Source organism: Centroberyx affinis, unplaced genomic scaffold (genome assembly GCF_046629955.1).
Source record: "Centroberyx affinis isolate AG114_WGS23_722 - 3 ecotype Tasmania unplaced genomic scaffold, CSIRO-AGI_Caff_v1 ptg000398l_1, whole genome shotgun sequence".
In the NCBI taxonomy this organism is placed as follows: Eukaryota; Metazoa; Chordata; class Actinopteri; order Beryciformes; family Berycidae; genus Centroberyx; species Centroberyx affinis.
Window position 1 is genome coordinate 25,182 of NW_027279066.1, and position 15,636 is coordinate 40,817.

General features: G+C 42.2%; 1 protein-coding gene across 1 annotated transcript in view; it reads right to left on the minus strand.

Annotated features, from left to right (window-relative positions):
• Positions 1 to 11,323: 11,323 nt before the first annotated feature.
• Positions 11,324 to 15,636, minus strand: part of pex14 (peroxisomal biogenesis factor 14) — a 42,634-nt gene continuing 38,321 nt past the window's right edge. Inside the window, exons 8-9 of the mRNA XM_071516322.1 lie at positions 14,838 to 14,929; positions 11,324 to 13,111 (exon numbers count right to left, since the gene is read on the minus strand). Coding sequence (XP_071372423.1) covers positions 12,604 to 13,111; positions 14,838 to 14,929 — 600 coding nt within the window. The 3' untranslated portion in view covers positions 11,324 to 12,603. The remainder of the gene's footprint in view (positions 13,112 to 14,837; positions 14,930 to 15,636) is intronic.

Genomic DNA, 15,636 nt, shown 5'->3' on the forward strand with positions numbered 1-15,636 from the left:
GGAGGGAGGGGGGTGAACAGAGGAAAAGCAGGTGGCTGGGTCTGTGCACTCCGAGATGAAGATAGATATTGTACGGTGGAGTCTGAAGAGGGTAGCCACTGTGGAAGGATTTATGGAGATTTGCCCACCCCGGACTCGCCGCCTGCCTGTTCCCGAATCCTGCAGTAATAGCCATAGAGGGAGTACTGGAAAAGCTCACAGAGAAAAATGTTCCAGCCATGAAATATAGCCAGAGACACTGATCATATAAGATGAGATGAAACTATAATCATTGCTGTGGGAAAATTGGGCCACTGCAACTGCATATAGTAAAAGGATACATAGGAAGAAAGACAAATACAATAGTAATAAGAATGGGGTTTTGTGAACATACTCAACTGACAATATCAACATTTTAACTTGAACAGTATGGATGAAAGTATGAAAAAAGTATGGATCACAGCATGAAGACGGTGTGCAAAATGGCAGCAGTAGAACTGACTGAGACAAAAAAGCATGTGACATATGTGCAATAAGTGAAAATTACAAAAATCAACATGTAATATATAACAAATAGAAATATGAGAATAAGAAGAAAATATATTTGAAAATTATAGAGAATATCTCCATAATGTACAAAAATGTGCTTATTCACATCACTGGGTCTACAGAGGGCCATACATGAAATGCAAGTGTCTACACATGAATATGTGCATTGTGAAAAACTAAAGACCTTCAAAATATATTCACTCACAGATATAGATAACATGTACAGAATGTGCAGATTTGGGTATGTGCACGTTATCAAAAACTCTAAATGGAAGTCCAGTACGCATTGATGTCTGTTCTCATTATCATTACCTACGTGCCAACTCATATGCAGATAATGTACTAACATATGTACAGTGTAACATACAGTACATATATACTGAAAGTCCAGATTAGTCCAGAGCATATAATGCAAAGGTATTCCAGGATAATTTGTATATATTGCAGACGCTGCCTCTGCTCCTTCCTAGTTGGCCGGGGCTGTTTGGGCAGGAAGCGTTGTACAGTCTGATGGCTGCTGACATAGAAGAGCACCTTTGGGGGGGTGAGACAGAGGCTGGAGGTGCAGTAGCTGTATCAGCTCACCATAGATGGGGTGGGAGTGGTTCTCTAAGACGGAGTTGAGTTTAGTCCTGATCCCCCCCTCTCTGCTCCTCCTCCAGTGTGTCCAGGCTCAGCCCGATGAGAAAGAAGGCCTTTTTCAGTGCTTTGTTAATCCAGCCTGTCTCCCCTTCCGTGGTGCAACCTCCCGCCACACGTGGATTGGAGCTTTAGAGATATAAACATTTCTTGGAGGCAGAGTTGCTCCTGAAGCAGAAATAATCTTATTGATTGAGTGTAAACCTCGGTGGGCGGAGCCAAAGAACCACTGTTTTTTGGAGCACAAGTTGGCTAACTGGCAAAGTTTTATGCAAAGAAACAACTCTGGTCAAAATATAAATAAAAAGCAGAAATGGTAATGAATTAATTCATGATCATGGTCATGGTCATCTTGGAAGGTCACCACCACCACAAAAAAAAGAATGCACTGTGATTGAAAGAAATAGCCTGTTGCATACACTGAATGACCTGGCTGACCCCTGAAGAGACACAGTCTACTCTGCCCTCTCTTGAACCATATCTCAGTGTTGTCGGACCAGTCCGGCTTGTTGTTGATATGCACCCCAGGCATATTTCATATATCATGTATAGAGCTCAAGCCACACCAGTCATTCTAGCGCTCCAATGGCCCATTTATGGTTCACATTTTTGGATGAGATGCTTCCCTCTTCTCTTTCAGCACTCTACTCCAGTTAGACCTCTCTTTAAATCCATTGCCCTTTGCAATAGACGTTCATTTATCTATTTTTGCATGTGTATGGGCTTATTTTGGAAAGACCTCGGTCACACGGTAGAAAAGGGGGCTGTGTGAAAAAGGCTGCTTTGCCATTGGTAGCAGCTGTTGCTGCTGAGACACCCCTGAGGAAATGGAGAATTGGACACACATTCAGCCAATTTACCATTAACAAGACCTTATTGGATGCAGGGCCATAGGAACATGCAGCTTTGCCTTATGTGGATCTGTTTATATATGCTGCTATTCTTCTTGAACATTGGGGTTTGTGATAGTCTCGGCATTTGTGATTGGAGGTGAAAGTGCAATGTTCAGTGGAAAATCCCAAGTCTTTTAACACCCATACAGTTCCAGGCAAGGTGCTCAGTATAATCATTTCACAAAATAAAGAAGTGATTATTCAAATAGGGAATTGTATGAATTTCTGCAACTACATGGAAAATGTCATCATTTAAGAATAAACATGGGGGGAAAAGAGTTCTTTATGTACTTAACAGCAACCAGAATAACTACATGAATTTCTGCGTCCATGGAAGAATCACTATTAAAGTCATCCATAGGAAAGTCTGAGGAGTTGTAAGATGAGATAATTTCAAACTTCAAACACAAAAGCTGGTCTACAAAGATCTGCAAAAAAGACATTTCCACCCCTTTTATATTTTCCACATTTAAATCTAACCACACCAAGAGAACTAGGATGTTTTTAAGCTTTTCAACATAGCAACCACTGGTCAACGGATATTGACTTCATCCTCCTCTATGATTTCATCCATTAATAAATGTGTAATTATCTTTTAGGATTCTATGCTGCATGAGGCATAGAACTACTATATGCTCACTGCTTTTGAATCAGATATTCTTCTTTTCTGCTGTGCCACACCTGCGTTTTATGTTTCCGGCTGGGTAACATTTTTTCTCCTTTTTTCCGTAAACACACCTGACATTCTTTGGAGAGTGGTGGATCTCAAAATCTTTGCCTTTCAACTGAATTTTTTTTTTTCTGTTAAGACATAAAGATAACAAAGCATTCTTTCTCACAGTTTTGCTGGAACATTCAGCTCGTAAAAACAAACAACGGTGTGTTATTCACTTCAAAAACCAGAATAACTGGATAAAATCCTGACTAGTTCAAACAGAGCAAAAGTTGAGCGAAGTTCCCTGAAGACGCTGATAAGACTTTTCTTAGCTGCAGATTGTCATGATAATGTACCACATAGCATTTTTTTTATAATCAAAATGAAACCCCTATAGTTAAATTCTCTTTTTGTTTTCTCTCCTCTACAGGGAGGTCAGAGGTCGAAGGACAGTTTCCTTACTCACTACACCAACCTGCTACCCAACATAGTGGGTGAGCAAAGAGTAAGGAAACATGATCGTAATAATATACCATATGACATGTAGTGGTATCCCTTTATCATTAGTACTGAAGTGTCATAGGTCAATCAATACAACAGCTTTCCTTGAGGCCCATGAACTACTTCAGCATACCATGAGTATGAACTTTACAGTTGCCTGAAAACTATTTCAAGGCATAATGTTAACACTTGGTGCTTTTTATATGGTACACAAGTACACACTTTTCTACATGCCTAAAATTTTATAAAAATGTAATTTAAATGAAAAGTGAGTATATTCATGTGTTTGTACACAATAGAAAATGGTGATATGTTCAGAATTTAACCTGCTTGTTGTGTTGAGTTGCATGGATTTCTTGGAGCTCTGTTTGAAGTGAACATATTTCCAAAGGGGGGGTGGGGGTGTTATGTTGCACGGGAGATTTTATTTGGTAAACACACAGTTGTCATCTCACAAACACAAACAGAATCCAGTGGAAAGATTAGTGTTGAGACCCTTTAAACAGCTTTTGAAAAGTGAGCCGCCTGTCAACCCTGTTACATAAATGTTTACCGAGAAATACCAAACATTGTGTTCTATTTGTTTTACTTTGCCTGAAGTTTGCCCATTGCCCTAGATTAGTCATTCCCAGAGTTAAACAAGACTTTGCCAACAGAACAAACAACTAGTAGCGGACAGCAACCAGAAACAAGTGAGTAAAATGGTTGATCCAGCCTGGCACATGGCCACATGGCCATTACCCTTCAAGTAGTTTGCTTAAAAATTGGACCAGAGGTCTACAGAGTTGAGTGGGAGTGTTTCATCACTCTATAAGTCTTTTCCAAAAGGAGAGAGCTTGGAGCAAAAATCTAATGGCCCAGCGCTCTCTCAGAAGCCAGGGTAATTCTCATTCCACTTGAATCGCCACAGTGCAGCACCACTCACTGGCAAGTGAGGCCTGCTGCTTTCTTGGCAAACGGAGAAGTTCTTAAGTGCTAAGCTGTAAATTTGCTTAATTTGACGTGAGTCCGAGGGGAATGGGATCGTTTTCTTTCAGGGAAAAAGCCTGGCAGATTGGCTGACAATAAGCGGGAACGGTCCAACATGGTGTTTCTGCTGCGCGATGATGGCTGGAACACAGAACTGACAGGGTTTGACAGAGCTGTAAAAGCATTTGACACTGGCACCAGCCTTGTATGACTCATTGTTATGTGAATACTATAAAAGCTGGATAAGAGTAATTCCCATGTATGAAAATGCTGATTTTCTCTTGAAGTGGCTTGACAGAGCGCCTTCAAAACCAGGACCAAAACATCAACTTGCACTTTGCAAACACTAATTTAGCTTTAGCTAATGACAACATAACTGTGCAGAGTCCAGCTAGCTGTAGGTTAACTGAGGTTTAATACACTCTAAAACTAGGGTTGGAAAAACACATATGTCGAAGTTGCAGCAGGTTGAGTTAAGTAGTTTAGTATTCTGTTAGGGTTTGTTAAATTGTTGCACAACTGTTGCAGTGCAGTTGGATTTAAAGCTTAATAATCAGCTCTGTTTTCCTCTTGAAAGGCTCTTGAATGTCACCAACCCCAGTGACCGTTGCAAGAGCCTTTAAAAAGACTGGTTTCAGTATCACAGCTGTGTCCTTCATAAAACAGAGCTGGGCAACAGGTGGGCATGATGTGTGTGCTAATCTTCCACATTATGGTTGTTGATAACAGACACTCTATGCCCAGCTCAGTTAAAACTTGGTAATTTAATATGGAATACATCAGCAATGTGATATTTGTAGCATGGAAGAAGCAAAGGTTGGGAAGATTCTGCTGTTGCTAATAATAGAAAATGTCCATCATTCACTATGGGTTTCTGTTACCAAAGGAATTTTGTGAGTACCGCAATCCCTCCAAAACAAGACATTGGGTGTCCAGTGAGGGATTTTGGGATTATTTTTTTCACTCACTCTCCTTCTCACTGAGGGCATGAAAATGTGGATTGTATTTCGCTCTGACAATCCGTGCCAATTTTGGAGGACAAGGTCAGTGAATATACAGCCCTCCCTTTTTCAGAGAGACCATCCTTCTATACCCATCAATTCTCGCACGTGGCACATGGTGGGTGGAAGGTCAGGCCTCTAGGCAGTGGGAGAGCTAGTAAAGAAGTGATTCAACAACTATGATTAGAATTGATAATGATTCTTGGCCTATGTAGCATGTAAAGGAAAACACTGTCACCAGAGACCCACAGTCTAAAATGAGAAACTAAATTAAGACTTTGATGACAGAGCTGAGCCAGACTGAGACAGAAAAGGTTATTATTACAATTTGAATTAGCAAACTACCTTACAAACTTAAAGGAATAATTCACCCAAAAATGAGAATTTTGTCATTATTTATTCTCCCTCATGTCAGTCAAAACACTGGTGAAGTTTGTATGTCCACATAACACACAGTGAATAAGCTAGTGCAGCTCTGTGTCAGCCTTCTCCAAAACAACGGAAGTGAATGTGAATTGTTTTTTTAGAGTTCAAAACAGGCCAAAAAATGACTCCAAAAATTTTAAATTACTCCAAACAGTTTGTGCAGCATAATCCAAGTGTTCTGAAGCCAAACAATTGCACTCTGAGTCCAAAACACCTTTATTAACCCCAGTATTTAACACACGTCTTCAGTAAAACTGTTGTTTTCAAAAGCATTCGCACTTGCACGCACCCACACATCATGTGTTCACGCTCTACTCAACGTGAACACGCAACCTTTCCCTGTTTTCGTGTTTACACTCCAACGCAGAGGTCTATGTCACACAAATGGGAAACAGGAAAATCGTTTGGCTTCAGAACACTTGGATTATGCTGCGTGAACTGTTTTTTTTTTGCCCTTTTTGGGAGTCTAAAGAACCATGCCCAGTGACTTCAGTTGTTTTGGAGAAGGTTGACACAGAGCTGCGCTAGCTAACTCACTGTGTGTTATGTGGACATACAAACTTCACCAGTGTTTTGACTGACATGAGGGTGAGCAAATAATCACTAAATGTTTCCTTTAACTTGTGATGTGTTTTTCTTTGGATTTTCTGTAGGACTTTCGTTTCCTCATTTGTTCAGCCATGGTGGATATCACTGCTAATGCAAACTACCCAGTTCTTCCTCTATTTATTCCAAACAAACCACTGTTGCTGCTGGGCATGTAAAACGCAACCTAGAAGACCTGGGAAGACCTACCCCACACCAGCTGTTTAGAGCTGCAAATTAAGTAAATGTAAACGCTTTAATGAACTGGGTATAGAATCACTATTGTGTTATATGAATTGGCAGTAGACAGCAGCAAAACACTTATTTTTATGAAAACATTGCATATTATTACTTTAAATACTGTTGGTTAGGGTTAGGGTTGCACGTTTTTTGTTATTAATTCAAATGTTGAGAGCAATATGGAGTGGACTGTATACAGTTGAATACCCATGTTAATGTAGTGCTAGGCCCATTGTGTACACAGAGAAGCTATAGAGAATGCATTTCTCCACTCTCTCTGTCCCCCCCCCATTTCTCTTCCCTTCCCTATGCCTCTTGTTCCCCCTTCTTTTTTTCTTTCCCCTTCCCCACCTCTCTCTCCTGCCTGCCTGGCCGCTGGCATGCTTCAGGTGCTCCACAGTCAGGCCCTGTGATTAGTCTAATTTGCACAAACGTTGGCGAGCGCCGCACCTGTTGCCCCTCTGCCGCCTGCAGCCGCGGTCCCTCGCCAGGCTGACAGGCCAACCCTTGGATAATCCATTCTTCTCACAACGGCGTCGCTGCTTTCCACCAGTGCAGGACAAGAGCCTTTTTTTTTTTCTTTCCTGTGTCTCCCTTCGTGTTCTCATATCCACCGCGCTCCTGATGGCTCATTACTGGGCCATTCATAAATATTGCCAGCCAGTACCTGCCTCCCAAATCCCCCACCCTGCTGTCCCCCACCACTTGCAGGGGCTTTTGGAGCTAAAAAGATTTATCTTGCTCTTTTACAGCCTGCCATTGTTTTTCCTCACCCCTCTCTCTCACCGCTCCTCCACCAACACCTTCACTTACCTGCCAATAAGGTGAGTAAAGCTCTCCGCCTGGTTCGTTGGGGCCCCATAGCCCTCCACATGACAGCCTACCAGTATGCACGTGTCCCATTTGGATTTGAAACAGTGCCAAGAGAAAATCAAGTGACACAGGCCACACAGAGTGGAGGGTGGTGGGAGGGAGGGAATGTGATCCCACTTGATTGTTGAGAGTTTATATAGCGAGCGATGACAAAGTGCTTTATGACTTTGCAGTGTTCGCTGGGCCCCCGCGATTGAGGCCTTATACAGGCAAAGCCCCCTGGTGACCTTGGCTTGTCAAATGTTCTCATTTTCACCAGGAAGGAGCCGGTGCTCAGTGGCTGTTGAGGATTGGAAAGCTGCTTTTAGAGAGACAGCTATGGAGAGCTTCTGGAGGTGATCCATGCTTCCCTATCCCTTTCAGTCAGATAAATCTCTAGTGCTGCCCCATTGAATTCTAAGTCTATGTAGCATGTAAAGTGATAAATATTTTGAAAAACTGCACTTTCACTAGAGAAACCCAATCTGAAATGAGAGACTAAATTACAGGACTTTGATGACTTTGATGACATCCTAAAAGAATGTGAAAAGAACATAAAAAGTCAAAATAAAGCTATTTCCACCATGCCCAACCCACAACTATTTTGAATTAAAGCTAGTGTCACTGCAGATGGCGACTGCATCAGTCCAAACATGGATTCCCTTGGAGTAAAAGGATATTTCCAGAGGGCTAAGGCACCTGGTGGTGCTGTGGAGGCCTTGTCCCACATCAAGTCTGACATCAAAGCGTTTCAGCGCCGCCCTCACACTGCTGCACGCCACATGCGTCTTATCTGAAAGGGAAGAGGAAGGAGAAGCGTTCCATCATCATGCCCCCTTTTTTTCTGCATTGTCCATGACCTTTCCAATGCAAATAGTTAGGGGACACTTCCCTTGCACAGCAGCAGCACCGGAGATGTCTGGGAGCCACGGTGGGTGGAGTTTAATTCTTCTACAACTGGACCTTCACTGCTGGGATCAGTTACCCGTAACCTAACTCTAACTTCAATCAATGTGATAAGAAAACAAAGCTGGACCAGGATCAACTTTTGGGGAATAGAAAGCTCAAGGACTTTGGACTGGGAGGAGTTTTAAGCCAGTAGAGGTGGTGTGAATGTGTGTGTGTGGGGCAGACGGGGCCACGGTAGCCCTCTGACTGGCTGCTATGGGCTAACAACCCCTGCATTGATCCAAGGAGACACTCAGCCCTCTAACCTGCTGAGTGCTCAGTTCCAGCGAACAATGGAGTTCAGAGCGCGTCGATACACTATCCTATTGAGTGCTCTCCGTTTAGCAGCAAGATTGATGAGGTTAAGGCTCCCAACCGGGGAGCCAAATGGTGTCAAAACCAAGGTGTTGCTTTGGACAAACAACTCCTCAGTGCAGAACCACAGTGGCACTGGTTACCAGCTAATACCCCAGCTTTACTCAGGAAGTGTGTCTTTTTGTAAGCATAACTTCTTTTCTGAAAGGGTATGCAAACTGTGGTGGCTGTTGACTGGTGAGCCGCCCTCTTAAGATGGAGATGAGAATAGGAGATTAGGATAGACGATGCTTTCTGGGCAGGAATGCGCTGCAAATCCCATAAGACACTAAATGATGTACAAGTGCATTTATTACAGTAGGCCCCTATAAATCTAAGGTTGGCCTGAACTCCAGGGAGAGGTTAATGGATTACAAAGGGATGTGGTATCGAACCTGGGAGAAGTTTATACACCTCATCAATATGTGAAACGCTATTGATCATTCAGACCTTGACAAATTAAATTCATAAACTTGATAATGCATTGCAATATTCAGAATACCCTGGTATGAGAAAAATTGCCTTTTTTTCAGTCCAGCTTTTCTTAGGATCCCAGTCTATTAATGGGAGTATCAGCAAGATCACAGAAAACACCAGATGGCATATTCTGAGAAAAATTGGGGCAATGTGTGATTTGAGCTACGCTGCCAATGCTGTGAACCCGCTGGAATAATCAGTGATTCACTCTAATAACAGAACAACTGATGACTGCTCAAATTGAAGCTGATATTCCAAGGATTGATGCTACTTTAGGTGAAAAGGAAATGTGCATCAAGACAAGACAGTCTTTAAAGGTCATGTCTGGTTACTTCCACAAATGCTGCTACTAAATATAGATATCGTACAAGAACTGTAAAGTAAAATGTGTATAATGTTGAGCTAGGATATATTCCCTTAGTTTATTACTACATCCCATTTATGGGTGCACAGCACAGGTTTGCACAGATAACTCTAGTGAACTTGAGAATATCTGATTTTGAAACAAAGCTGCATGCCATGGGTCCTATATGGTCCTGGAGTAGCATAAGTACAGCACGTTATGATCACGCATACACACAGATATATTATCTTCAGTGTATGTGGTTGTTTGATTTCTGTCTGTCCACCAGATATCTTCCTAACTGTTAAAGAGTAATGAAACAAAAACCAGAAAGCTCAGTGGAGCCATGGGACCAAAAATGAAACCATAACCTAGAGAGGTTTTAGAATTGGTAGGCCTGAGAGATGTTGCACTCTTTATTAGAACCATGTGACTCTCTACTATCCAATGACGCTATCTGCAACCATGTGCTGATAATGTGTATTTGCATCCAAAAACTAGAGACATAAGGCTTGTCTACACAGGTGCTTGTAAGTACTTGGAAAAGTACTCACTGTGCAATGCCCATAATTGCCAACTTTTGCAGGAATTTGAAGAGCTATTGGTGCCAAAGCACTTAATGAACTTGAACTCATTTTGACCAGTTTTGTCAATTTTATGGGCTGGCCAAAATTGACCAGATTGGTGTGACCAATTCTATCAAGCAAAAAACTTGGCAGATGAAATTCTGACAAATAACCGTCCTTCAGAAAGGCTTTTCTAGGACTTTCATAGTCTGCCAAACCCTTGAATACTGGAGACTCAATACACTACTACTTTACTATAGGTTTATTCAAACAGAAAAAAACTGTTACAAATTGTTACCTGTCATATGAATGTCATAGACAAACCCCCCTCCACACACGCACACGCACACACACACACACACAGACACACACAGACACACACACCCCATTGAGCTTGCAGATTAAGACACATACTTAGAAACTACATTGCCCACTTAAAGGATAATTCCAGTTATTTTCAACCTGGGCCTTATTTTCTTAGTTTTTGCTATCATGGTGATTATGTTCAAAATTTCACCAGAAGGGCCAAAGCAAATCACACCTTTTCAGCACAACACACACACACTGGTTGCACATGCAGTTACACAACAGCTGTGATTGAACAATTATCACAAAACATTTCGGAATGGAACTGGAGGTACGTAAAGCTCTACAGTGAAAGCGATGAAATTTTGACCACAATCACTCATCATAATGTCAAAAACTAGGGAAATAAAAATAATTATCCCTTAACGCTTAACATACATTATGGTCTATTTTGTCCCCTGCTGCTTTGAAATGAATATTAGCATAACTACTTGTGATAAATCAAATTTATTACAATTATATACATTTCTGGCTGATATCAGAAGTTCATACAATTACAAGCAGGGTACAGAGAGGACCGATCACTGAAACTACAGTGGCTAAAAGGCATAAGTGACACATAAGACCTCTTCATCCGGTAATATTTTCCTTACCAGCCAACCTTACTCATTCACACACAAATTCCATTCTGAGGAAACAGAAACAATCAAAAAAAACATCTCATTTACAGTATTATGGTATAATGTCATGTAATTATTCTGTTACATTTAACCTAAACATAATCAAGTGACTGCCGATTATGAGTGGTGTTATACAGAAATGTTCAGTGCCCCTCTACCTTTACTGTGTTCATACGAAGGCTGTGTGATGGAAGTGAAAATACCACGAGAGCTGATATCCCTTCTTCTCACTCATGGACTCTTTTCTTGTCAGCTGGAGACTGAGTGAGTAATTCAATAAGCAAAGTATTCATTTATTACTTTCCTTTTCAATCATAGGGCACTTTTTATTTTCCAAGAAATGCCCCCCCTCCCCCCCTCCTGTCCACCTCCACAGAAAAAGAAAAAAAAGTGATAAGAGTTCTGCAACTTCCATCTGTGGCAGCGTTCATTGTCTTACTGCAGTTTAATTACAAAATATTGGCGCCGTTTTCCGTAAAGATTACTCACTGTGGGAGGCCCTACATAATTTGGACCGGAGGGTTTGTCACGGAAAATAATATAATGCAACAGGGCTTTCAGTATTAGATTTCCGCTTTTAGCCTCCTTGACATTTCAAGCTGCATGAACTAATACATCTGTTATTTGTTGATCATTTGATTATTAACATACTTCACAAACCAAATCAGCTGCCCTGCTGGAGACACAGATGCAGCTGAGCAGACAGCCTGGGCTTTCTCGCCTGCCACGCACAAACACACTCGCAGAGACGCACAATTCAGCCCTCAGTGAAAAAAGAAAGCGGGGGGAAAAAACATTTATCTTCCCCTCCTTTGAGCGTATGAGCACTCTGACACCGCCATGGAACAAAGCCCGTCATCACATTCTAATCTCAAATTTCAGGGCTTTTATTTCACCCAAATGCCACTCTGCTGGCCTTGTGAATTATTGACAGACTGACACCAATGCGAAAGGACACATAAAAGAGGCTAAAAGCTCGGGCCGTGGAAGAGCTTGTCCTCTCCTATTGCCACTAACAGGGAGATGAGCTCTGCTAATGCTTCTCTGGAACCTTATGGTAACTCTGAGACTGAAGTACCGCTGTGTGACTCCTGACCTACAACTGTAGTCTACAGGGGAGACACTCTGTGCAGTACTTCTTCTTTGGTGTATAAAAGAGACTTAGAAAGAGCCTCTGTACTATTACAACAAGGACACCAAGGCTAAGCAGGATGTTAGCTGATGAAGTCATGAAAATCAACAGCAGTGTGTCACGCATGATTAGTACTGCACACAGTTTTTCAAAATAACTTTGAGCTGAATATCGCTCAACGTTTCTCATTACACCGAAACCTGACAATATGGTACTTGCCTAGGCATGCAGTCATTTAGTTCGCATGATGAAAAGTAAATTGAGGTAATCCTTGTGTCAACTAGACACACCAATGTTTGTCTGTTTTGCCTCTTCTCACACCACCGCCTACTCCACATTTTGCTCACGATTAAGATGTTACGAAAACAAATGGAAACATACATTAAAAACGGATCAAAAAGACAAACATAAAACAGGATGATACAAGCAGAGGAGCAGAGTGAAACAAAGCCATCAGCTGAGATGAGAAGCAGTGTTTCGAGAGTGTTGCTGTGTTTTGCACTGCGGTCTAATCCACCTCGCTCTCGTTGCTGGCCCCCTCAGGCCGCCTCAGTTTGTCCACCTGTTCGTTAATCTGTCCATCCCCACCTCGACGATCCTCTGTCTGGATGCTTAGAACCTCCTCCTCCTCCACATGGCTGACATCCTCCTCCTCCTCCTCCTCCTCCTCCTCCTCCTCCTCTTCCTCCTCTTCCTCCTCTTCTTTCTTCTCCTCCTCCCCTTGCACCTCCATGCGGACCTGGTCCTTCAGGTCCAGGGGAAGTGTTGCCAACAGGCCCACCGCAATGGTCTCTCCATTGATACCGTGCGCCCCGTCAGGCCCCCCCAGTGCATCTTGGGGGCTGTGGTGGCCATCTTTGATGGGGGAGGAGTTGGCAGATTCGTTGCTGACGGGTGAGATGTCACTGCTGCTGTTGGTGTGGTTGACGGACGGCGAGCCAGACACAGAGGGCGGCTTCAGGGGAATCTGCCAGGAGGGAATCTTAGGAATGGCTGGAGTGGCGGGGAACTGCCTCCTGTGTGGGACAGAGGAGAGAGAGGGAGAAGATGAGGACTGATCACAATCTCATCAAAAATCTCACAGTGATCAAAGTGTGTGAAAGAGCTTTCATTGGACGTAATCAGCCATAATTGGGCATACAGCAGCTACAAAAGTATATATGGTTTCTTTCAAGTTAGGTGCTCAAATGAGAACAGATAATCAATGCTGCAGTAGGTTTTAGTATGCAGACACACATAAAGCACCCTATGTAATTCTCATAATTACAGAAGAGAAAATGGCTTTTCCCCCAAAACGGCCAGATGTTCGTCACACCTGGTAAAGATGGTCTAAGATTTTTTTAATTACATCCACTGCAGCTTTTAAGATCAAAAAGACAAAGTTGCATCTTAAAAGGGATCGGCACTGAGTGGCTAAAAAAAACAGTTTACAGATGATTTGGATCATTTGAAAGGGAAGGGGAACAAGTTTGGAGACAGATGATGATACAGTGCCTTTTATTTTGTGATTTAACCCTTTCCCAGAAAACCCATTGTGAGAGACGGGAGAGCGTCGAGAAAGGAAATGACAAAGGGATTACTACTGATTAGAATGTACGAGGGAAACCAAACACGCTCAACCTGACAGTTCTGAGGCAATTTTCATCTTCGCCGCTTTTCTGATGTAAACCATTACTTGAGGCTTCATTACTGACACTGATACATAATCATGCATGCTAATGGGCCTGGCTGAGCTGGGCTGTGCCTGACTAGATTGGGCAACAGAGCTGAAAAGAACAAGGAGACTTCTAATAGTACCTTTGACAACAATATAACATCCTTTACACCTGGTTTTAACATGCATCATGGACAGTCTGATTTTACCCAGATCGTGCTTAACTGCATAAGAATCCAGGTATAAATGAAGATGGCTAGTGATTTGATTGCCCAAACCATCAGGAGGCATTCGGTTTAACTGTAATAGCACTTCCAATCCACTTGCAACATATTTGTAAGCTCACATAAGTAGTTATTTTTTTTATTTGTCCTTAAATTTGCACTGAAAAAAATGATTGAAAGTTGCATAAGAGCAATTATGCACATGTGGTTGTTATCTTGCTTACCAACAAAAAGGCATTCAAATACAGAGGACCAGCTGATGCCTGCAGTATGCTAATTGGCAAAGGCAAGTTGTGAAGTAGAAGAAATGGTGCATACAGTATTACAACCTCTCTAGTGCCTGTGAGATTATGCTTAAAACACATATGAGATTAATAATTGTGCATTAACTGTGAGAGCAAGTTGTCAGGTTGGTGATGCATGCTTGCATTTGTAAGGGGAAGAGCAATGTGACGGTATATGGATAGTTGAGATGCATTTTAATGCCAGGTGTAAATGAAATGTGGATAAATCATATCTGGATGCTATCTGGATATGAGGTACATGCTCATGGAAGGTATTTTTGACTCTCGACACACTTGAGACAAATACGTATAATGCTGACAATGCTTGATTTAGCAATATTTTCCTGCTTGACATTGTCCAATTGTGTGTCCAGGAGCTCAAAAGTGCAGGAAAACAGTCACTTTTAGAAATGAATGGGACTTTTGTGTCAAAAACACACCCACCCACCCACTCACACACCCATTCACACACCCATTCACACACACACACACACACCCATTCACACACACACACACACACCCACTCACACTCACACACCTGCATTGTTTGGTGTGGCAGGGGTCTGGATAACTTTGTTACCTGCTGAGCAGCAAGCCCTTCAAAGAGACTATCTCAGCCTTCAGCTCTCCGACTGTTTGGCTGTCCAGGATGCGGCTGGTTGCAGACGATGCCTATAAGATGAAGGTAAGTGAGTGATACACAACAACTGTCCCAAACACACCCCCACTCACACACTGTTCAGGTCACATGCAGGGTCACAGCACAAAGTCAATGACATCTGCTGCACTTCTTTCAACAACTCTACTGTGTTTGCTCACTGTAACAGGAAAATGAGAAAACGCTTTGTTAAAAAAAAAAAAAAAGAAAAAAAAAAAAAAGGGTCAGAGGCTACAAGGTAAATGAATATGGCAAATGCAAATGCTCAAAACCACATGTTCTTGTGCTGTCAAGTCATCCATCACCATAAAAAATAAAAACCTACCTGTGAGCCTACTGCTACCGATGACAGAAAAGAAGACAATCAGTCCCACTACAGTCATCTTTATGGCCGGCATTGCTCAGAATGGCTAGTGAGCATGAATCATACCATTTTTACATAATTTTCCATACTACCTAGAAAAGATTAGGGCAGGTCGGGAGTTTTGGATAATGACTATCTCGAACAATGGCCGCATTCATGAAGGCAGACCATAGCTTAGCAGTTTGTTTTGTTCTTTTTGTCTTTTATCAATGGTGAGTGTTATCACACACGAACTGGCGCAGCATAAATTGCTATGGGGAATGATGGCCAAATGCGGTATCCTGCTAAATATTTGAATGGCAAATTGCTGTCGAAAATCCATCTCTGCTGCTGTTAGGGATATTCAGCCAATTATCA